The sequence below is a fragment of the Nomascus leucogenys genome, chromosome 25 (genome assembly GCF_006542625.1).
Source record: "Nomascus leucogenys isolate Asia chromosome 25, Asia_NLE_v1, whole genome shotgun sequence".
In the NCBI taxonomy this organism is placed as follows: Eukaryota; Metazoa; Chordata; class Mammalia; order Primates; family Hylobatidae; genus Nomascus; species Nomascus leucogenys.
Window position 1 is genome coordinate 28,458,334 of NC_044405.1, and position 25,505 is coordinate 28,483,838.

The 25,505-nt window shown below is 43.9% G+C and overlaps 1 protein-coding gene across 3 annotated transcripts in view; it reads right to left on the reverse strand.

Moving 5' to 3' along the window:
- The window catches only part of HSF2BP (heat shock transcription factor 2 binding protein), a 148,363-nt gene that overhangs the window by 66,884 nt on the left and 55,974 nt on the right, over positions 1–25,505 (reverse strand). For all 3 annotated transcript variants that reach the window (XM_030806353.1, XM_003277355.3, XM_030806354.1), the window contains exon 8: positions 20,468–20,571. In XM_030806353.1, coding sequence (XP_030662213.1) covers positions 20,468–20,571 — 104 coding nt within the window. The remainder of the gene's footprint in view (positions 1–20,467; positions 20,572–25,505) is intronic.

Consider the following 25,505-nt stretch of genomic DNA (forward strand, 5'->3'; position numbering starts at 1 on the left):
GGCTACTCTGCTTCCTTTGGCCATGCAGATTATCACATACTTATGGCCTGAAAGAATTATCTTTTCAGGAATTACCTTTTGGTTTGGTTTTCTGGGAAGTTCAGTTTATGGAGAATACGTTTTAAATATTAGAGTTTGTGTCAGCAAATACGTTTTTGTTTATTGTGATAACACAATGTGGGACAAAGCAATACTTATGTCCCTTACTTTAAATGTATGTACATATGCTATTAGTCATGTATACTGAATTATTTGTGTATATTTAAAACAAAGACATATAAGCATTCTCTTCATTGCAAATTAGATCAGAAATCCTCCAGAGGTACCCAGATACAAATGCTGTCCCCACAAAGTCCACGAAGCCTCTCCCCTCCACAGCACTCTGTGGAAGCCCCTCTGCTTTGACTCACTCCTGGACAGCCCCTCCGCCCTCTGTCCACGCAGCTTTGCCCTGACACTGGGTCATTTCCCTACCTGCTGCCACTGCATACCTTGCGGGGCCCTCCCTCCGTGCTTGTCATCCCTAGCCTTCCTTCAATATGGCTTCTAGCACCACAATGCTACTGATTCTGCTTTCTTCAAGGAGCCCAGACATCTGGATACTGGCTCTCAGGGCCTCTACTCAGTCCTCAGCCTCTTGGTCTTGTTTTCCCCTCCTTTTCCAGGCTCTCCCTTCACCAAGCAACTCCGAACCCCTCAGCAACTCTGCCTTCCCTTTCTATAGGCCAGGGGGAGTGTGCGGCGGCTCAGTCCCCTCTATTCACTGCCACCCTCATGCTCTATCCTGAAGATGGAGTCAATTCTGCTTCGTGTCATAGCTCAAAATAGAGCTCTCTCAGATTCACATTCTGAGTCTGTTTCTCTCCTGAAAAGCTCTCACCTTTCTGAGTCTAAACCCAACAAGGCAATGTGAGGAGTGTGAACAGAGGGACACAGTGATGAGGATGTGGCCACGCGTGACCACAGCCTGTGGAGGATGCCCAGGGGTGAGGCCAGAGGAGGTCAGATCATGGACTCTGATCAGAGCCCCTTCCGGTTTTCAGTGGGGATGTCAGTGGTGTAATCCGACTGTGAAAGATCAGTCTAACAAAACGGCAGGGAGAGAGAGGGCTGAATCAGAGCGACTAGGTCCGAAGCAGAGGGAACTACCAACAGATCCCCTGGTAACCCAACAAGAAATGCTCACGGTCTGGACCCAGTCAGAGTCTGCAGGACACAGCAGACATTCTGGAAGTTACAACAGCCAGGAGTAAGAGGACGCATGGCCTGACTGGACCTGCATGGTGGGAGTGAAGGGAAAGGCCAGGCCTTGGGGAGGAAAGGGGACACCATCAGCCAGGATGTGTGAGAGAGAGCACAGGGCGAGCCCCAGGGGAAGCACGACACGTCCAGCTCTGGGAGTCACGAGGTGGCTGTGGGAGGTCCACATGAAGGAAAGGCACAGGCACTGGAAGTGCTAGCCCAGAGCTTGGGAGAAAAATTTGTGCTTGAGTTAGATACTTCAGTGCCACTGTAATAAAGAAAGCAGTGACAGTCATGGCTGTAGACGTTGACTGCCCGGAGAACACATAAGGTTGGAGAAGAGGCCTGCTATGGACAGGACCCTCGGGCAAGACGCACCCTCAGGAAAGCAGGTGAAGGAGAAACAGAGGTGTGAAGTGCAGCAGAGAGGGAGCATGTGAAGTCGCCCACATTTCCTATGTCCAGCACAAGAGCACACAGGGAAGGCCCACTATAAAGCCAGTGAACAGAACTCCCTAGGGCTTCAGCAGCAACGCCTTCTCTCCAGCTGCTCCCTGGCACTCGGGTGTCCGAGAGGACAAGGATGAGTGCTGCTGAGCTCTCTCCTCTCTGTTGGAAAATTAACCAACGATGTCTGGCAAAAATGACAGCTGCAGATGCTGCCTTTTCCAACGAGCTGTCTTCAGAGTCAGAGCCCTCTGAAACACACACGTTTTCCTGTATTTGAAAGTTTAGCAAAGTGAAAAAGTTCCAATCTTCCGGGCTTAGATGTTCTTGGTATCTTTGACTTTTTTTCTCTATGCTATAAAATTTTTGGATTAGACCTAAATCAATTCTACTTTCACAATGCTAAACAATGACAAAACACACTAAGATTGGAGTATACCAATGAACAGTCGTTAAATCTGTGAGAGTAAGGAGTTTCCCTTGTTCTACAACACTAGCGGTGCACTTGGTCCTTATGAGGCTCTAAGTGTTTGGTGAATACACGAATGAGCCCATGAGTGAGTGAATGAAAGAACGTGTGTGTCCCCAGCTGTCCGCTGCCATGGCTCTGCATGGGTAAGCCAAGCATGGGGCTCTGGAATCAGAAAAAGCAGGGCTTGATCCTGGCTCCCTTGCCTACTAGCTCTGTGACCCCAGAAGAGCCACCTTTCTAATGCTCCTGCCCAGTGTGACAGGGGGGCTGACGCTGCCCACTCCCCATTGCAGCTGTACTGCCGAGCCAGCTGTGTGGTGGGCCCATAGCGGGGTGCTCCATTCACAGAGGTACAGGGACAGCCCAGAGGAGCCCAAGGCTCCCCTTGAGAACCTGTCAAGAATGCTACCGTCTCAGAGTGAAACTAGGAAAACCCACAAACTTAGAATGTACATAATTAGAAATCTTGGAAAATAAATTAGAAATCCAACTGCTAACATATGAAGAGTCCTGAATTACCCAAAACTCCAATCAAAATGACCCTGCTGTAATCTTCAGAAGGCCAGACCAAAACACCTTCGTTCATGTGATAAATGCAGATGAAACACTGCTACTTCCCCAGCTCTGGGTCACAACTGAGCACAGGGCAATGACCAGGACTTGGTCTCTGCCTTCTCCCTCACAGGGGACAGAGAAACTGTGCTGGTGGCGTCCTGGGGGGAAGGCCCTGTGAACTGAAGGGGCACCTGGCAGTCTGGCAAAGGGTGTGGAGGACAGCACAGGAAGGGGTCATCAGTGGAGCTGGCACTGTGCTGGGGGAGGGTGACACCTTGGCATCTCGGGGCTCATTTGCATTTGGCTCCCCACATCCTTCCACTTTGCTCAATTCCCAACCTTTCGGGGCAACCTCGTGATGAGTAGCTTCGTTTGCTAAGTCGTTGGAAACTAGGAAGAAGTCATCTTGTCTGCATGGGACAAAAGCATCCCAGTCACTGGTGAAGACAGCCTCGAGGCCAAGCCATCGACGGGCTTCTGCTCCATGAGCCTCTGTGAGTGAGCAGGGCCCGAGGCAGCCTTTCATGACCAAGACCACTGTGGGGCTCTCACGGGGAGGAGGCCAGACCACAGGCCCAGCAGGATCTCTTACCAGACTGCCAGCATCCTGCCTTCCCCCGGAAAACAGCACAGCTACGTCATCTCGCCCTTTCAACCTGTAACTATTCAATTTAGCACTTAAATTTGAAACAATAAAAAAATCAGTCAGTTGCCATGCACTGGCTGACTCCTCTGAAGACATCAGCAAATCTACGCGTTGGGTGATTATCTTAGGAGCAATGGTTCCTAAACCTTTTTTTGAGTTTCAGCCCTTCTTCTTTTTCTCTTTTTTTTTTTTTTTTTTTTTGAGATGGAGTCTCACTCTGTCGCCCAGGCTGGAGTGCAGTGGCGCCATCTCGGATCACTGCAAGCTCCACCTCCCGGGTTCGTACCATTCTCCTGCCTCAGCCTCCCGAGTAGCTGGGACTACAGGCGCCCACCACCACGCCTGGCTAATTTTTTGTATTTTTAGTAGAGACAGGGTTTCACCATGTTAGCCAGGATGGTCTCGATCTCCTGACCTTGTGATCCGCCCACCTCGGCCTCCCAAAGTGCTGGGATTACAGGCGTGAGCCACCGCACCTGGCCCTAAGCCCTTTTTCAATTCTGGTAAAAGCTGTGGCCCAGTCCTCCCCGACCCCAACATCCACGCACACTGAGACCACAGGGCACACAGGGCCACCCTCCGTGGGGAGCAGCTGTCCTCGAGGCTGATCTTGCTTTTCCTTCCTCTGCGATGGCTTCCTCTCGGCTCAGCCTCCTCAGGACAGGGGGTGTCGTCAACCCAGCTGCTTCCTCTTCTCTCCTGATGAAGGGATGGCTCAAAAGTGCCAGCAGCACGAGCCATGGTGGACACACAGCTCAGGGCCTTAGGCTCTGCTTCCTTCCACTCCCAGGCCTGACAGAACCCACAGGGCTCACCGCATGCGCACAGGCAACCAGGGCACAGGAGCAGCAGGGCCTTCCCTCCCCTCCTGCTGCTCATGGGGCTCCTGCTGTGCTTTTCAGGCAGTTCCTTCATGTCTTCTTCCCGTTTTAAGAAATGGAACTCAAAATGTTTGGACTTCCGGGGTTTGGAATTCCTCGAATGTTACAGGATATTTATATCACAGTTCTGATAACAGGTGCACTAAGTCAGCCACAAAAGTTACAGAACATGAAAACACAAGGCTCTACTGGGCTGCATGAGCACGCTCACCTTTCGGGGTGACGCAGCCTCATCCCTTCATGCTGACAACAAGGGCAATTTATTTTGAAGCCTGCACATCTCCGTGGAAAAAGTCATAAACCTGTCACAGAGAATTACACCCGCCACCTAAGTTTTCAGACTCCCTTTAAAAACTTGAGAAGATACTGTAGCTTTTCAATTGCAAGAAGTGGGGAGCTGATACCTAACACTGTGGGACAAACTGCCGGCCTGATTCTTTCCAGAAGGAGAGGATGATAAAAATAACTTACACTTGACTAGCAATTCACCACTTACAAATACTTTCACACATATTACTGCATTTTTATTTTGGGAGGGAAGTCTTTAGCCCAAAAGAAAATGAAACACACTACTGTTGAATAATCCTGCCAAATAAATAGGAAGTGCATCTTAACAAACCTAGCTGGACAAGAGAGTGGGCTAATGTTAGCATCCCACTATAGACTAAAAAACTCCTAAAGGTAGCTTTCTTCCTATTTATAGTTAAAAGAATAGCCAAGATTAGTGCACACTAAAAGACAGTGGTAAGTGCTAAGGATATTTAAAATATCATTCAAAAGTCGGCCAGGCACGGTGGCTCATGCCTGTAATCCCAACACTCTGGAAGGCTGGGGCGGGTGGCTCACTGAGGCTAGGACTTTGAGATCAGCCTGGCCAACATGGCGAAACCCCATCTCTACTGAAACTACAAAAATTAGCTGGGTGTGGTGGCATGCGCCTGTAGTCCCAGCTACTCAGGAGGCTGAGGCAGGAGAATCCCTTGAATTTGGGAGGAAGAGGTTGCAGTAAGCCGAGATCGCCTGACTGCACACCAGCCTGGATGACAGAGCAAGATTCTGTCTCAAAAAAAAAAAAAGTCATTTCCAAATTCTCATATTCAACAGTATGTAATGATATCAATCTCAGATGTGAGGCCATCTTCCTGGGCCAAGACCTCAGTGACTTCAATTTCTAAGTGGAAAATAAGTCAATGGTTTCCTATTTGTTTTGTGACTTCCTGATTGTCTGCAAGCCTTAAACTTGTCTATAAACCATGAATTTAAGTCATTTCCACCTCTTACTAGTCATTACTAGTTGTTACACAGAGCCTCTACACTACTAAGCCTCAGTGTCCCCACATATAAAATATGTCTGGCGTAAAGATTACACCAAATCCCATAAGGAAAGGCTCTAGTCGAGTGGCTGTCACGTAGTAAATGCACAAGTAAACATGCTATATTCACGTTTGCTTCCATTGCTGTTCATGACAAAGGCGCCAGTCATGTACAGTCTACACAACACTATATAGACAGCAACCCTCCACTACCACATCACATTGATGAAAAGCTTGCCTTGGTAACACTAAGCATTTTAAAGAATGACACAGTTATAATCTTCTGTATTCCTACAAATTAAATACTCTGCATAATCTTGAAAAATTAAATTTGTAGGTTCTTTGACTAAAGTCTTAAAACATGCAAAGTGAAACATGGTGAATTTCAGTTTTTAAAAACTTTCACTGAACATTATTTGAAGCCAAATTAATGCTTTAGTTATGCTCACAGACATCCTCAATTCCCAATTTCACTTATTATTAACAGCTATCATTATTAAAGAAATTATTCCGCTAAACCATGTGAAATTGTCATTTTCATTGGTCTAAAATGGATAAATACCGGCAATTTCATGTGGTTCAACCTAAGCCTATCACAAGTGCCTGTGCTGGGTACTCTATATAGGTCAACGAATTTAATTCTCGTAATTGCTCTGAAGTGATATCAGCAATACCATTCTTCAGGTGGTCAAGGAGCTTGTCCCAAACCCACAGCTGCCATGCAGGTTGGCACTCTAGCACCCCATCCCTCGACCTCCACTTCTCAACCACATGCAGGGGGCTCTGTTCACCTCTCGATTTGCATTTGGTGTCTTCATATTTTAAGAAAAGCAAAGCAAGTAAGTTGGTGCTGGCAGGATATGTTTTAAGAAAATGAAGATGTTACCTCCAATTATCACGCCTTCTTTATTTCTCTTTAGTATGCATATCGATAAATTTGGAATTGACTTAGGACACTTAGTGACTATATTACTACAGAAATAGTCAAAATACTTCAACTAAAAGTACAAAATACTTCAGCTAAAAGCACAAAACTGCAACTCAAAGTGGCTTAAACGTAATCACATTTATTATTTCTTACAACGAGAAGTCCAGGGCTGGATCCAATGTCTCGATTATGTTATGGAAGGCCTGGGATATTTTCTCTGTTTGCCCCAACAGCATCAACTGTAAGGCTGGCATTCGGGGCCACAGGCTTCCTCATTCAACTCCGGTGAAGAAGTCTCTCTCCCATCCCTCGGATATGGATATAACTACTCAGGTCATGTGCCCACCTCTGGACTGTCAGGCCTCTGAGCCCAAGCTAAGCCATCATATCCCCTGTGACCTGCACGTATACATCCAGATGGCCTGAAGCAATTGAAGATCCACAAAAGAAGTGAAAATAGCCAGGTCCTGCCTTAGCTGATGACATTCCACCATTGTGATCTGTTCCTGCTCCACCCTAACTGATCAACTGACCTTATGACAATACGCCCTCCCCCGGCTTGCGATAATGGACTCTGATATTCCCCTGTCCTTAAGAAGGTACTTCGTAATATTCTCCCCGCCCTTGAGAATGTACTTTGTGAGATCCACTCCCTGCCCACAAAAAATTGCTCCTAACTCCACCGCCTATCCCAAACCTATAAGAACTAATGATAATCCCACCACCCTTTGCTGACTCCTTTTTCGGACTCAGCCTGCCCGCACCTTGTTGCTCGCACAAAGCCTATTTTGTGGACTCTCTTCACACAGAAGTGCATCACATGGACCATGCACTGTTGGCAGAAGGATGCCATGTACTGACCACCTTATGCCTTGAACCCTAAACCCATCACTGGCACACAGTAAGATGGCTAGGGCTGGCTCAGACTATTCATTTTCGACCCTGTCTCACATTAGAATCCTTCAGAGAGACTTACAAATCCTGATGCCTGGGCCCTGCTCCATACTCCTGCCCAATTAATACAATCTCTAGGGATGAGATTCCCTAGAGATGTGTGTGTGCGTGTGTGTGTGTGTGTGTGAGTATTCTTTTTTTTCTCTCTGAAACTCCCTTCCCTTTCTCTGAGTCATATGATCCATGAAAGGGAGGATAGAGCCCTGAATAAAGTTGGGGTTCTGTTAGAAATGAAGAAAGGGAAAAAGGGTGCTGGATAAGCCATCCATGGTGTCCATTCTACACAGACACAACCAAACCAATCATGAAGAAAGGCAACATAGGTCCTTCTCCATGCTGCAACGGGCTCGGCACTGTACCACCTTCACCACTCTCTCATGGATGACTCTGTGTTGCACAACACACAGGTGATAACCTTAGCATGCTGTCACCTGACACGACTATAAGAATGCCTCTGAAGGGTCCTACAGCCCCACAGAATGTAAGCAGAGCTCTCCTGCACAGCCTCCCCGGTTAGATGGGGCTAGGGCACCTACCCTGTGCTGTTTCTGGGCTGAAGCTATGTGGCTGTCCAGGGCCATGGCAGTCTGCTCCACCCAGGTCTCTGTGGCCTGGCAGGGCACTCTGGCTTAGGAGGGGCATGAGCCAGAAGAGAAGACTAGTTGTGTACCTTCCAGCCCGGCCAGGACTGCCTCTGGGATGTCAGGACTTTGACAGGGCCCAAGACGTCCAAGTTTTTCTTAACAATTTTAGCACTTACACAAATGGTATACTTGTGTCCAAGAAACATAATCCACAAATATTTGACAAATGCTAACTCCCCAGTTTTCATCTCCTAAAGGGTTTCTTTTGACATCTGAATAGAAAGGGTTTCCAAGACATTATGTAACTAAGATTGTCATCAGTTGACTGTATGCACAGCTGGAGGGCTTACAAATCATATGGAAGATTTCATTAGCTGCGGTTTCCTAATCTCACAAAGAACAATAATCCTAAACACCCAGATCCTTCATCAATGAGTTAATGAAGAACATTCGATGACATCTTTTCTTAAAGAATAATGAAGAATTCATGATTATAAAAATTATTCTAATATTTGTGGCTTACAGTAAAACAAACAACAAAAATGGAGCAAGCATTACATTTTAGTAGCCTACTTTGATGCCACAGATGCCACTGTCTAAAGATGAACTGCAGGGGACGACGGTGAACTCCTAGCCCAAGAAAATATGAAGAAAGCCACAGTGTATTTTGAAGTAAAATAGTTAATTCTTGTTCTTATCTATTTTTCATTTTAGACTGAAATCGTGAAAATTAGAATCTGATTACCCTTAATACAAACACACAAAACTCTCCTTTCACCAACAAATCCCCAAAGCCGCATCACCCTTACTACCCACCCCTCTTTCTTCTCTGCCCATTCCTCCTAAGCCACCCTTGTGCCTGACCCTGTGCTCTATGGGAAACCTTTTCAGAGTTCATCAATAATTCTCTGTTGCCAAAGGCTTCTCTTCATTCTTGTTTTCTTTGAGTTCTGACTCTAACAACCATTGTATTCTTCTCAAAGAAATGTTTTTGTCCCTCTTTTTAAAATGTATAAAGCATTTCCACTTGCTGTTCCACTAAATTCTCACAGCTGCCCTGTTCCAAATAGGAACAGTGTTTATATCTCTATTTTGTGGATGACAGAGTATCACGGAAGTGAAGGGACTCATCCAGAACCACAAACCAGAAAACAGGAGAGGGGCCAGCCTGCCTTCTGATGCCTTGACCTGTCTCCTAGCTCAGGGCTCTGATGAGCCCTACATCCCTCTGCTCAGGCCTCTCGGCCAGCCTCGTCGTGTGATGTTCCCTACACTGCCAGTCTTTCTGTTTGTCACTTTTTTCAGAATGACTCCCAAACCCATGTCACTAGCAAGTTTCTTGTGAACTCTAAGCTTCTTGTCCCCAACTACTACTTGGACATTTCCATTTGGAATTTTTTACTATGATGTCAGACTGACCATGTCACACACCAAATTCATCTTCATGTAAACTCACTCCCCTTTCTCAATGTGCCTATGAGTTAATTGTATCCTGACCAGACTACACTAAAGTTTCTATTGTGCTCAGCTTGTCAGATTGGACATACGCAGGCCAAATGTTTTTTGACATCCTTTGATGTATGAAGTGGCCATTTGACCATTCAATTATATCAACAGTGAAAAATCAAACATTTAAATCATGTTTCTTATTAAAGTTATCATGTAAGCATTGATTAATCAAAGAAAACAGTCCCAGTACTCTCTTGTGGAAAGGCTGACACCTTTGTTCTATTGGACCTTCTGAAGGACAAGTTTCAAGTCAATAATGTTTGAGAAATTTTTTAAAAGATAAAAACCACATTTTGTATTAGCTCACGGTATTAGCCCAGTGTTCAGACTAAAAGGCTAAACACTGGGCTAATACAAAACTATTAAGAGAAACACTTGACCAACATAATAAAACATTTACATGTAAAATTCTTTGTCGGTGAAGATCTTATATTAAATATTTTGCTTTTCTATCAAATGGCCATCCACAAGCATCTAGTAAGCAACTTCTTTATTACGTGAGCTTACTAGAATCATAACATATACAGTACTCTGACAATGCCACATATTTGGGTTGAAAAGAATTATGAAGACACATCACTGAATATTCACTAGTTACTAAACCCTCTGGCCTTTCTCTGTGTTATGTGATATAGCCAAATTCCAGACACTGAAGGGAATCAGATGCCTATCAGAAGGCAACTGGTGCCATGGAAAAGATGTGGAATCAAAGTTGGGGGAGTGGGCACACTGCCCTCACGGGAAGGAAGATGATGCTTAAATTAGCTTAAGAAAGGTAAAAGGTGGCCGGGCACAGTAGCTCACGCCTATAATCCCAGCACTTTGGGAAGCTGAGGCGGGCGGATCACGAGGTCAGGAGATCGAGACCATCCTGGCTAACATGATGAAACCCCGTCTCTATTAAAAACACGAAAAATTAGCCGAGCATGGTGACGGGCGCCTGTAGTCCCAGCTACTCGGGAGGCTGAGGCAGAAGAATGGCGTGAACCTGGGAGGCGGAGCTTTCAGTGGGCCAAGATCGCACCGCTGAACTCCAGCCTGAGTGGCAGAGTGAGACTCTGTCTCAAAAAAAAAAAAAGAAGGATAAAAGGAGTCACTTATGAAAGATGCTGGGATAACTCAAAATCTGAGGAAAAGCTATACAGCCCACCTGGGCAGGGATAAAGCTGACTGCAAGCCATAGGGCTCCTCTGCATCTCAGGTCAGCATTTATGTCTTGGCTTCAGCAACTGAGAACACATAAATTTTCTCCAGGTGGCCAGAAACACGGCCACAGGCAGCTCTACGGTCACATCCAATAGTTCCATGGCCCAAGAAGGAGGAAAAAACACTGTTCTTCAGCAGCTGAAGCCAGAAATCTCCTGGAGAAAGACTCTGGCCCGGCTCAGAGCACAAACCCACCACTAAAATCACCGCTGTGGCCACAGCCATATAACTGGCACTGCCAAGTCTCACCTTGGCCAGTGGTCAGAAGGGCCTGCTGCGGGAGACGAGGGCCTGCTGAGGGGGATGAAGACCTGCTGAGGCAGATGAGGGCCTGCTGAGGGAGACGAGGGCCTGCTGAGGGAGATGAGGGCCTGCTGAGGGGGATGAAGACCTGCTGAGGGGGATGAAGACCTGCTGAGGGGGATGAAGACCTGCTGAGGGGATGAAGACCTGCTGAGGAGATGAAGACCTGCTGAGGGAGATGAGGGCTGCTGAGGGAGATGAGGGCCTGCTGAGGGAGATGAAGACCTGCTGAGGGGGATGAAGACCTGCTGAGGGGGATGAAGACCTGCTGAGGGAGATGAAGACCTGCTGAGGGAGGAGGGCCTGCTGAGGGAGATGAGGGCCTGCTGAGGGAGATGAGGCCTGCTGAGGGGGATGAAGACCTGCTGAGGGAGATGAGGGCCTGCTGAGGGAGATGAGGGCCTGCTGAGGGGATGAAGACCTGCTGAGGGGATGAAGACCTGCTGAGGGAGATGAAGACCTGCTGAGGGAGATGAGGGCCTGCTGAGGGAGATGAGGGCCTGCTGAGGGGATGAAGACCTGCTGAGGGGGATGAAGACCTGCTGAGGGAGATGAAGACCTGCTGAGGGAGATGAGGGCCTGCTGAGGGAGATGAGGGCCTGCTGAGGGAGATGAGGGCCTGCTGAGGGGGATGAAGACCTGCTGAGGGGGATGAAGACCTGCTGAGGGGGATGAAGACCTGCTGAGGGGATGAAGACCTGCTGAGGGAGATGAAGACCTGCTCTGCTGAGGGAGATGAGGGCCTGCTGAGGGAGATGAGGGCCTGCTGAGGGGGATGAAGACCTGCTGAGGGAGATGAGGGCCTGCTGAGGGAGATAAAGGGCCTGCTGAGGGAGATTGAAGGAGTCCCAATATCTGCAGTCCATGCTCTGGAGACTCTGGACAGCCCATGTGTAGTGCCAGTGTGAAAGCCAGCAGGCTTGAGACCCAAGAGCTGGTGTTTCAGTTTGAGTTCAAAGGCAGGAAAAGGCCCACATCCCAGCTCAAACAGTCAAGGCAGAGATCCCTTTTATTCAGCCTTTTTATTCTGTTCGGGCTCCAACTGACTGGATGAGAGCCACCCACCTGGCTGAAGGCAATCTGCTTTACTCGGTCTACTGGTTCAAATGTTAATCTTATCCAGAAACATCCTCATAGACATACCCAGAGTTAATGTTTGGCCAAATGTCTGGGCATCTCATGGTCCAATCAAGTTGATATAAAAATTAACTCTCTTAGGGACCACCTAGGTGGCTTGAATAAAAGCTTCAAACCTGCATGAAAACCAGCCTACTAATTCTCAGAAGAGATTTTCCCCCCACTACACTCAATGCCAAAGGTCAAAACAATTTTCCTTACGAAACTTCCGGATTAAGCGAGTATCTTCAGTTTACCCTGACACTGCTGGGAAAGACCCTTGGGAGTTTCCTCTCAGGCTGCTCACCTGAGGTGGGACCGGGGCTTTGTCTCCTATCCCCCACACCCTGGGAGCCATGGAAACTAAAAGACAAGTTTGAAAAATACCCTCAAAGCAAGAAGCTAAGTTCTCTGTTAACCTCTCTGTCCTCCCACTTTCACTTGACTTTCATGCTCTAGGTATAATTTTATTTTATTTATTTATTTTGTGGCCAGGCACAGTGGCTCACACCTGTAATCCCAGCACTTTGGGAAGCCAAGGCAGGAAGATCACTTGAGACCAGGAGTTCAAGACCAGCCTGGGCAACATAGTGAAACCTCATCTCTACAAAAAAATGTTGTAAAAACTAGCCAAGTATGGTGGTGCATGCCTACAGTCCTAGCTACTCGGGAGGCTGGAGCAGGAGGATCCCATGAGCCCAGGAATTCGATTTACAGTAAGCAAGCATCACTCCACTACAGTCCAGCCTAGGCGACACTGCAAGACACTATACCAATAAGTAAGTAAAACGTTTTTTTGTGTCTCACTCAGCATTTTGACTGTTCAATAAGGAGAGGTGGTCAGGGATTTTTCCAGCATACCCCTGGCTCCCAATTCATGGCCTGGAAGGATGGAACATAGGGAGACCTATAGGAAGCTCTCAACCCAAGGTGATGGTGGCTCAAAACTGGGTGGGAAAATTAGCTGGGCGTGGTGATGGGCGCCTGTAATCCCAGCTACTGGGAGGCTGAGACAGGAGAATCACTTGAACCCAGGAGGCAGAGGGTTGCAATGAGCCAAGATTGCGCCACTGCGCTCCAGCCTGGGCGACTGACCAAGACTCTGTCTCAAAAAAAACAAACAAAAACAAAACAAAACAAAAACCTAGATGGGAGTGCTAGCTGGTGATCAGATTCTGGAGATGTTTTGAAAGTAGAGCCATCAGGATTTCCTAACAGATTGAATGTGGGCGTAAGAGATTAAAAGGAGTCAAGAATCACTCGAAGGTTTTTTAAAAGTCTGAGACACTAGAAAAATAGAATTGTAATCAATAGAGATTAGAATTTGGTGTGAGGGAAGATTGGGGTTTAGTCTGAACACACTGAATGTGAACGTTTATTAGATGTCCATGTGGAGATACCAAGTAGACAGTTCAATCTATGAGGCTAGAGCTCGGGACAGAGGTCTGGGCTGAAGGCACAAATCTGGTAGAACCTGATCAATGCTTTGTGTTACTCAGACAAGCCAAATAGATGTAAGATGGGAATAACCGCCTATCTGCCCTTTTAGCACCGAAAACATGGTAGGAAGTGCAGTTTCCTGTGATCACAATACTAGTCTGCATTAACAGTTACATAACATGTGGCCACCATCTCAATACACTCTGTCCTCGTCAGCTATTTGCTCGAGTTCTATGCCAGTTCTGTGGCTTAAGAGGAATGTGAAGAATGTGGACAAAGCCTGGGAAAACGCCAGCCATGTAGCTGAACAAAGGGAAGACAAATGCAATCTAGCAAACGTTAAAGGAAATGAGATGATTTAGTCAGGGATGATTAATAGCAACTGGTCTCGTACTGTGAATCAGAGAAGTCTAGATACTTGAAAGTAACCTGCCACCTTTAGAGCAAGCAAACAAAAGAAAATGAGTTTTCACTGCAGCGTGAGATTTTTTTTTTCATTTCAAGTCTTTTATCCCTAAAGCATGAGATATTTAGATTAGAAATAAAAGAGGAAAACTAGCACCTATTTAACACCTACTACATTAGGTGTTGGCCTAAACACTATTGCATTTTAATATACATTAAGATCCTTCAGGTAGAAATTCTCATTTTATAGATCAGAAAAGCAGGATTCTAAAAGGTTAGGTAAGTTCACAAGCAGGAAAGCTGCAATTCAAATCTGGGTCGAATGAGTCCAAAGCTCGTGTTCTTATTAAAATATATCACATTTCTTAACAGAAATTGATAAAAGTAGGAACTGATTACTGAAAGGGATAATGAGATCTTTTTTTCCTCCATCTTATTTTTTTTTTTAAATGAAGTTTCACTCTTGTTGCCCAGGCTGAAGTGCAGTGGCAAGATCTTGGCTCACTGCAACCTCTGCCTCCTGGGTTCAAACAATTCTCCTTTTCCTCGATCTTTTAAAAATTAAAAGAGATTCTTATCTGTCCAGTATATTTTCATAAACTAGATCTACCTAAAACCAAAGGAATGGAAGAAGCCAGTTTTCAAATTATCTCTTAGTCCTAAGCAGTTATGATTCTAGATTCTGAAAACAGTCCCACTACCACCAGCACCACCACCAAACACCAAGAACTATTTTTGTTCCTATTTTCCTATTCTATAGTAAACTATATATTCACCTTCTAAAACACATATGAAATTCTATAATTTAAGATTTAAAGTAATCCCATACATAACTCAGGAGTCAAACATCCTAGGCTTAAACAGATCTTGTTTTGTTTGACTTTAGAACAAATGATTCTAAAGATTCTAAAGTAAGATGACCTTGCAATGAATTTATGAGGGGTTGGGCTGTGCTCACTGTGTTGAAAGAACCAATAATTATTTTCACGGATAAGAAAGCTTGGGATGGGCCGGGCGCGGTGGCTCACGCTTGTAATCCCAGCACTTTGGGAGGCCGAGGCGGGCGGATCACGAGGTCAGGAGATCGAGACCATGGTGAAACCCCGTCTCTACTAAAAATACAAAAAATTAGCCGGGCATGGTGGCGGGCGCCTGTAGTCCCAGCTACTCGGAGAGGCTGAGGCAGGAGAATGGCGTGAACCCGGGAGGCGGAGCTTGCAGTGAGCCGAGATTGCGCCACTGCACTCCAGCCTGGGCGACAGAACGAGACTCCGTCTCAAAAAAAAAAAAAAAAAAAAAAAAAAAAAAAAAAAAAAAAAAAAAAAGCCTGGGATGGCCAGGCGCGGTAGCTCACGCCTATAATCCCAGCACTTTGGGAGACTGAGGCGGGCAGATCAACTGAGGTTGGGAGTTCGAGACCAACCTGACCAACATGGAGAAACCGCATCTCTATTAAAAATACAAAATCAGCAGGGCATGGTGGTGCATGCCTGTAATCCCAGCTACTCAGGAGGCTGAGGCAGGAGAATCGCTTGAACCCGGGAGGCAGAGGTTGTGGTGAGCAGAGATCACACCATTGCACTCCAAACTGGACAACAAAAGCGAAATTCTGTCTCAAAAAAAAAAGGAAAGCCCAGGATGATGTCCCAGAAGCAAAAAAAAAAATTGCATTAACACAACTTAACAAGCACCTCATATTATCCATAACCCAAAGCTTAAGCAGGAAAAGTCCACCTGAGTCAAAGAACACAATCTCTGATGAGTGGCAGGAACTTGGGTTGCTTGCTACTGACAGAGCTGCATAAATTAAGAAGAAACATCACAATTTTCACTCACCCCCCGGAAACTTCCAGAGGACTAGAGCTAAAAAGGCCATAGAGAACATTTAGCCTAAACTCCTCTTTTTATGAGAAAGTAGGATTACTGGCTGCAAATTAGCCTAAGTAGAGACTGGCATATTGTTTCAGGGCAACTGACTCAGAAGCCAAGCAAAGCCAGACCTAATGTCAACTAAACGTGAGAAGTCATCCAGTACTGGCCCGGCACAGTGGCTCACGCCTGTAATCCCAGCACTCCGAGAGGCCGAGGCAGGTGGATCACCTGAGGTCAGGAGTTTGAGACCAGCCTGGCCAACATGGTGAAACCTTGTCTCAACTAAAATTACAAAAATTAGCCAGGTGTAATGGCAGGCACCTGTAATTCCAGCTACTCGGGAGGCTGAGGCAGGAGAATCGCTTGAACCCAGGAGGCGGAAGTTGCAGTGAGCCAAGATTGCGTCACTGCACTCCAGCCTGGGCAACAAGAGCGAAACTCCATCTCAAAAAAATAAATAAATAAATAAATAAATAAAAAGTCATCCAGCACTAAGGCTTCCACCCCTGAGACATGTCCTGCTGAGCAGCAGTCCTGTAGCATGGTTGGGAAACAGGGTCTGGAGCCAGGCGGTTGGGGTCTCAAATCTCAGCTCCACCACCCCATAACTATATAACCCTGGCACCTTACTCACTTCTATGTGCCTCAGTTTCTTCATCTATGATACAGAAACAGTAATTACCTTACAGGGTACTGACAGACATAAATGTAACAAACGTATACACTGAAAGCCATGACTGGTACTCAAGAAGTATTAGGTATTCTTATTTAATTATTCTCTCCCTGGCACCACCAGCATCCTCTCCCACAGATTGACACTGTCTGCTTGCTCATGGCCCATAACAACCAGCCCAGATAGTTACCTCATAGGTCAGGTCTAGGAACCACCTCTGATTCTATGATTCTTGAGAGGAAAAAAGCTGTCTGGTCAAGTATCCAACCCTGGTGGGTAAGGGTTATCAATGGAGCACAAGCATAGCCCCCTGGACCTGCCCTCAAACTGTGGAAGGTCTAGGGCTTTACCCTATTTGCAAGCTTGCAAGCTAACAAGCTAGCATGCTAGAGTCTTACAGACACTGGCAGAAGACACAAACTCTTGAGTCTGAGACCAAGAATTTGTTAGAGCAACAGCCATAGCCAGAGCAGCAGCATTTATGCCAGTTTAAGACCCAATTCCACAAGGCCATACACATGCTGTGTGGGCTGTGTCACAGGAGAGGAACCCCAAGCTCTGGCTGAACTTTGCCCTAGAGGGAAACATTATCTTTACTACGTAGGTGTAAACAAACCTACCGTTTTTGCTCTGGAAGGAGACAGTATCTCTGTCCTCTAAGGATGTCTGCTATACACACATCCTTGAAAAGCTAGCCAGAAACAAAGGAGGTCAGTTCCTCTGCTCTTAACACATGAACAAACAGGAGAGACCCTTGTGTCTCGACAATATCTAAATAAATGAAGACATATACTTGTGTTCATGGATTGTAAGTCTCAATATTGCTAAAGTGTCGATTCTCCCCCAAAATGAACTGTTGATTCAACACAATCCCAAAAAAAATTCCAACAGGATTCTTTTTGGTAGCAAGTGACGAGCTGATTTTTAAATTCATATGGAAAGGCAAAGGGCTTAAAAATAGCCAAAACAACCTTGAAAGAGAACAAAGTTGGAGGACTTGTACTACCTGACTTTAAGATTTATTATAAAGCATGGTATTGGCATAATGATCCAAAAATAGATGAACGGAACAGAACAGAATCCAAAATGACCTTCACATGTATTGTCAACTGATTGTCAACAAGGTGCAAAGGCAATTCCCTGGAGAACAAAGTCTTCAAAACAAATGGTACTGGATCAACTAGATAGAAAGTCTTACGCAAAAAAATAAAGCAAAAAATAAAAATAAAAACAACAACAACAACAAAAAAAACTCTCACCACAAACAGATACCAATTCGAAACAAATCATATACCTAAATATGAAATGCAAAAATATAAAACTACTAGGAGAAAACACATTAGAAAACCTTTGTGACACTGATTTAAGAAAAAATTTCTACAACAAAAGTATGATTCTTCGAAGAAAAAGGATTATAAACTTTATCACAATTAAGATAGGTCTTCTGCTCTTCAGAAGATGCTCTTAAGAGAATGAAAGACAAGCCACAAGCTGGGAAAAAATGTTTTTCCAACACATTTGTCAAAGGACACAAACCGAATACATGAAGAACTCTCAATATTCAGTAAGAATCTATCCGATTTTTTTAAAATAAGCAAAACATATGAATAGATATCATCAAAGAAGTTGCATGAATGGCAAAACATGAAAAGATACTCAACATCATTAGTCATAACAAAAATACAAATTAAAACCACGGTGAAGTATCACGGTATCCCTATTGGAATGTCTAAAATTAAAGAGAATGATCATACACTAATACACTGCTGCTGGGAATGTAAGATGGTATAAGCACTTTGGAAAACAGGGTGGCAGTTTCATAAAAACTAACATGCACCTACCATATGTCTCAGTGATCCCACTTCTAGGTATTTACCCAAGAAAAACAAAAGCATATGTCCATGCAAAAACTTGTACAAGAATGCTCCCAGCAGCTTTATGTATAGTAGTCAAAAGCTGGAGACAACCCAAATGTCCATCACTAGCTGAATGAATACACAATTGTGGCATATCCACAACATGGAATATTATTTAGCAATAAAAAGTAATGAACTATTAATAGACACATGGATGGACGTGGATGGATCTCAAAATCAACATGGATGGATCTCAAAATAATTATGCTGAGTGAAAGAAGCATGGCAAAAAAGAATACAAACTATGATTCCACTTATATAAAATCAAAGAAAATGAAAACTACAGCGCAGAAAGGAGGCAAGTCACTCTCTGGAAAGCAGGGAGAGGAGCAGGAAGGAGGGACCACAAAGGGGCACAAAGTGCCTTTGGAGGTGATGGGTTTGCACACTACCTTGATTGTGATAATAATTTTACAGGTGGACATTTATATCAACACTTATCAATTGTTCACTTTAAATATATGCAACTTATTAAATGTCATTATACATCAATAAAGCTATTTTTTAAAAAAGCATTCACGGCTGGGCACAGTGGCTCACGCTTGTTATCCCAGCACTTTGGGAGGCCGAGGCGGGCGGATCACGAGGTCAGGAGATCGAGACCACGGTGAAACCCCATCTCTACTAAAAAAAATACAAAAAATTAGCCGGGCATGGTGGCGGGTGCCTGTAGTCCCACCTACTCGGAGAGGCTGAGGCAGGAGAATAGCGTGAACCTGGGAGGCGGAGCTTGCAGTGAGCCGAGATCGCGCCACTGCACTCCAACCTGGGTGACAGAGTGAGACTCCATCTCAAAAAAAAAAAAAAAAAAAAAAAGCATTCACCACCAAATGGAACTGACACTAAAAAAACAGAGGTTAATTTGAATTATAAAAAAATAAGGAAAATTAATTTATTCTTATACATGGGTGAAATGTATACTCATTAAACAACATATAGTGTTAAAAATTATGATGAAATTGGGACAGAAGTTTAGGTTAGATTGGTAGTTAAGGGTGAACAGGAAAGGATGCAGTAAAGATAGCTTTTTAAAGAAATTTTAAAACACACATACTATACATGTGTACTTCTCTTCAGAGCTGCGGTGTCTTTCCAATTTCTTTTTATCCAAATTATTTAACAATGGGTCTTCTCTTTTATCTGATAGAACCACATACCCACATAGAGTACTGTGCTGTTAGTAGAGAATGGGATAGGCTGATGCTGTTTACCAGCTGTTTTATAAGACAATTTTTCTTTGTGTTGTAGGGACACCAGTAAATCATAACCAAATTGAAAGCAATACTTCAGAAACAGAACTAGAGTAAACTTAACATACCGAGAAATTTTCTAAAATTTGACTTTTTTTTTAAAGAAGTAACATCTTATAATCAATCCTACTTTCTAATACTTTAAAATTTCCTTCAGCTACAGAAGAACAGGTATACAGTAGGCCCCTCTTATCCACAGTTTCACTTTCCACAGTTTCAGTTAGACACAGTCAACCATGGTCTGGAAACATCAAATGGAAAAATCCAGAAATAAACAATTCTTAAGTTTTAAATTGCACACCATTCTGCGTAGCATGATGAAATCTCGTGCTGCCATCCCACTCCATCCCATCAGGGACACGAATCATCCCTTTGTCCAGCATATGCTATGCGCCCTTTAGGTCACTCAGTAGCTGTCTAGGTCATCAGGTCAACTGCTGTAGTACCACAGCACTGGTGTTCAAGTAACCCTTATTTTACTTAACAATGGCCCTAAAGCACAAGAGTAGCAGTGCTGGCTTATTATTATAATTGTTCTATTTTATTATTAGTTGTTGATAATCTCCATGCCTAATTATAAACTAAACTTTATCATACAGATGTATGAATGTTTAAAAATATAGTACATATAGAGGGTTTGGTGCTACCTCTGGTTTCAGGCATCTGCTAGGAGACTTGGAACGTATGCCCCGTGGATAAGGGAAGACTACTGCACAACCCGTACAAGCAGCTGTACAGATAACCACCGCCCTTACCACTCAAAAGCCACCACAGCAAAGGGATGAATCCTGGACTCTCGCTGATGTATTTCAAGCCTTTCAAATTGATGCTTACATTGTACAGGGACATCAGCATTAGCCTGAAATGTAAAAGAAAAAGGTGTTGGAATGCTCCATCCACACTACATTTCACCCTAAACATACCTACTAGTTAAGAGGAACTTAACGTATTTAGATCTTCCCTCACATTTTAGATGTCCAATTCTACAATCTGGATAATGAGAATTGTAATATAATATATGTGAATTAATAATATCTGTCTATGTGAGGCTACAGGAAAATGGGAAACTTCAGCAATGATATCACATAATACCGCCTTTCATAGGCTCACATAATCAGGAGTCTCGAATGCAGAGAGGGTCCCACAGGAAACCTCACAACCCATATTTATTGATTCATTTCTTTTATTTCCAATCCTGCATTAACATACAGGTTACCCTCAATTTGTAAGAGTACTGTACTCTCAAAGTTCAATTCAGCCATCTAAAACCTAATGACATATTTTCATTCAATGAACATTATGCATGACATCCAGGTAGCCAGGTCAGGCAGGCCACAGGACTACATAATCACAGTACAAGGAATGAAGAATACTACAACCCAACCATCCCTCATAACCAACAGAGCAGTTTACTGAATAGGATAGGACTTTACAAGCTGTTTCGGGATTGAACCATGGCTGGCAATGCAGAGTCTGATGAAAGAAACTACAGGACTTTGGTTTCTGCAAATACTGCAAAATACAGAGAACCCAAACACTTTACACTGCAGAGCAATAAAAAGGCTAGACAAGTATTTTTTGCAAAGCCTTTGAAATAATGAATGAGTTTGCAAGAAATGAAAAGAAAACATCTCTGATCAGGAACAAAGTTTAAGAGCACAAAATCTCAGAGGAAAGTGCAAAAGATGCTACAATTCCAAAAGACTAGAGCTTCAGTTACAGTGGCTTCATGCAGAGGGACCGAGGGAAAAGCCTCAGAGAGACACAGGCATTCAGTTCACAGGCCCTGCAGAAACCAGAAGAGAGGAAACTTTCAAGCTTAGCATGAATTCACATTTTTGGCAGGCCTGAAAAATCCCCAAGCCAGTAATTTTAATATAAAACAGACCTGGGATAGAAGCTCCCCCAGCTTCCTGGACATTAAAGGAAAGGATCCTCAACCTGGTCTTCAAAGAATTCCCACAAATACATACTAGCAAATGGGAGTTCATAACAAAAATCATAATATGACGCATGAGAAAAAGAAGACCAGGTAAGCAACACCCAGCACAAAGAACCAATAACAGGGCTAGAACCAAAAATTTTTCAGATACTAGAAGTATCAACTGCAGAATAGAAAACTGGTATGTTAAATGGGTGAAGATAATTTTATTTTATTTTATTTTATTTTTGAGATGGAGTCTCGCTCTGTCGCCCAGGCTGGAGTGCAGTGGCGCAATCTCGGCTCACTGCAAGCTCCGCCTCCCAGGTTCAGGCCATTCTCCTGCGTCAGCCTCTCCGAGTAGCTGGGACTACAGGCGCCCGCCACCACGCCCGGATAATTTTTTGTATTTTTTAGTAGAGATGGGGTTTCACCATGGTCTCCATCTCCTGACCTCGTGATCTGCCCACCTCCGCCTCCCAAAGTGCTGGGATTACAAGCGTGAGCCACCGCACCCAGCCGAAGATAATTTTAAAAGAAATTAAAAACATAATCAAGAAGCTAGGATTACTATTATGAATGACCAGCCAATTCAAAAATAACAGCAGAATTTACAAAAATGAAAACAATAATTAAAATGTAAAACTCAAGGGTAATTCAACACATGGAAAAGGAGAAATACTAAACAGAAAAGACAGCTTAAGAAACTACAGCAAGAAAGAAAAACAGATCAAAGAAAGATAAAAGTACAAGGAGGCTAAGGTGGAAAAGTTCAACATTCTTCCAAATAGGGTCCACAAAGAAAGAACAGAAAGAACGAAGGAAAAAATTGTTTCAAAAATATTTTCCAGAAATGAGTAAATATAAACCCTCAGATTCAGGAGGCACAAAAAAATCTCAAGAAAGATAAATAAATACAAATCTACACACATCACAATCAAACTTTAGAAAATTAAAGACAAATTTTGTAAAGCACCCAGAGAGAAAAGCCATATTACCTATAAAAGAGTAATTACACCAAAAGCTGGGCTCTCTATATCTACCAAGTGTAAAGAGAAAATAATAATAGAGTTAGAATTGTAAACCCAACAAAAAGATTTTCAGCAAAAGAGGTAAAGTAAAAATGTTGTCAAAGAAAATCTCAGACATTTTTAAACAAACAGATCTGAACTAAAAGAATTTGAAGGACAGACTTCAGAAAAAGGAAAACGACATCAGAAGAATGTTCTGAGATACAAGGAGGGTTAGTAAGTAAAGGGATGTGAGTGTACAGAAGTAAACATTGGGGGGTAAAAGCAGTCATTAAAATGTCTATGGGATTTTTGAAACTTTTCAACAGAGCTAAGACACAGTCCATGAATGCATGTAATCCAGGATGTAAGTATTAGAGCATTCTAAGATCTTTCTACTGTTTAGGTGAGAAAGACATTAATTACTTTCAAGTAAACCAAATACATCAAATCATGCTTTAAAAAAGGGGCTATCACTGAAAGAAACAAGGGTAAACTTTCAAGACACTAGAAGAATAAAATGAACTCAGAAAAGATCTTAGTGACTTTGAAAGAAAGATAACAGAGTAAGACCCTGTTGAAAGAAAGAATAGAAAAGGAACAAAAAGAGAAAGAAGAAGGGAGAGAGAAAAGGAAGAGGGTGGGAGGAAGGGAAGGAGGGAGACGGGAGGGAGGAAGCGAGGGAGAGAGGTAGGGAGGGAAAGATAACTCAGAAAAATCATAATAAAAAGAAAAACAAAATATGACAGAATAAATCCAATTATTTCATTAATCACGAATGTTAATGAACAGGATATTCCTATTAAAAGGCATAGATTATAGATTGTTACATTAAAGGAAAAACAAAATGCAACCATGGACTTTTTCAAAGAAACACATCTGAAACAAAAGTTTCCAGAAAGGGGCCAGGAGTGGTGGCTCACACCTGTAATCCCAGCACTTTGGGAGGCCAGGGCGGGCAAATCGCTTGAGGCCAGGAGTTCAAGACCACCCTGGCCAACATGGCAAAACCCTGTCTCTGCTAAAAATATGAAAAAATAGCCAGATGTGGTGATGTGCACCTGTAGTCCCAACTACTAGAGAGGCTGAGGCAGGAGAATCTCTTGAACGCAGGAGGCAGAGGTTATAGTGAAGCAAGATCGCACCACTGCATTCCAGCCTGGGCAACAGAGTGAGACTCTAAAAAAAAAAAAAAGCTTGCAGAAAGTTGAAAGAATTGGAAAAGATATATCAAAGAAATACTAATGAAAAAAGAAGAAAGAGAAGGCTGAGGTAGCTACATTAACAGAAAAGAAAATAGACTGACTGCAGTGGCTCACGCTTATAATCACAACACTTTCAGAGGGTGAGGTGGGCGGACAGCTTGAGCCCAGGAGTTGGAGCTCAGCCTGGGCAACATGGCAAGACCCCGTCTCTGCAAAATGTACAAAAACAGCTGGGCATGATGGTGCGCCCCTGTGGTCGCAGCTACTGGAGCAGCTGAGGTGGGAGGATCACTTGAGCCCAGGAGGTCGAGGCTGCAGTGAGCTGTGACAGTGCTACTACACTCCAGCCTGGGTGACAGAGCAAGACCCTATCTCAAAAATAATAACTAAAAATAATAATAATTTTAAAAGAAAGAAAAGAAAAGGGAAAGCATCTTTAAAAATTAAGAGGCTAATTTTTTGTGTGTGTGTGAAACAGAGTCTTGCTCTGTCACCCAGGCTAGAGTGCAGTGGCGCCATCTTGGCTCACTGCAACCTCCGCCTCCCGGGTTCAAGTGACTCTCCTGCCTCAGCCTCCTGAGTAGCTGGGATTACACACACGTGCCACCACACCCAGCTAATTGTTGTATTTTTAGTAGAGATGGGGTTTCACCATATTGGTCAGGCTCTCGAACTCCTGACCTCATGATCCGCCCACCTCGGCCTCCCAACGTGCTGGGATTACAGGCGTGAGCCACCACACCTGGCAAGGCTAAATATTTAATGCTGAAAAGTTCAGTTCATCAGGAGGGTAGCATTTTAAACTTGTATGTACCTAATAATACAGCCTCAAAAATACATAAAGGCACAAATTGATAAAACTACAAGAAAAAGCTGACCAGTCCACAATAATGGCAGATTTTAAGGCACCTCTTATAGCACTTAATACATTAAGCTGATTCTCTGATCCACCACATAATTAAGTTAAAAATCATTTTTTAAGTAAGTTTTAAAACTCCAAACTACATTTAGAAAACTAAAAGTACATCTCTATAAGAATAAGTCAAAGAAATTATGAGGAAAATTGGGCAACTGAACAAGAATGAATACGCAAAAATAAAACTTGTGATGCTAGTGAAATACACACACACACACACACACACACACACACACACAGCCTTTAATACTTATTCCAGAAAAAAATAGCTGCAGCTATGGCAGAGTAACTTGCATTGGACTAACCCTCCCACTAATAAGAATCACAAATTCTGAACAAAATATAGGAACCATTTAAGAGGAATGGAAAGCAGCCACAGGCAGGCAGAAACTGAAGAGAAGTGCTCCCTTGAAAGAAGAGGGGTGGCTCATGCCTATAATCCCAGCACTTTGGGAGGCCAACATGGGAAGACTGCTTGAGCCCGGAGTTCAAAACCAGCTTGGGCAACACAACAAGATCCCATCTCTTCATTAAAAAACAAACAACAGAAAAAAAAACCATTAGACAGGCATGGTGGCACATGCCTAGAGTCTCAGCTACTCGGAAGGCTGAGGCAAGAGAATCACTTGAGCCCAGGGACGTCAAGTCTGCAGGGTTGTGACGGTACCAGCCACTGCACTCTGGCCTGCGTGACAGAGCAGGACCCTGTCTGAAAAAAAAAAAAAAAAAAAAAAAAAAAAA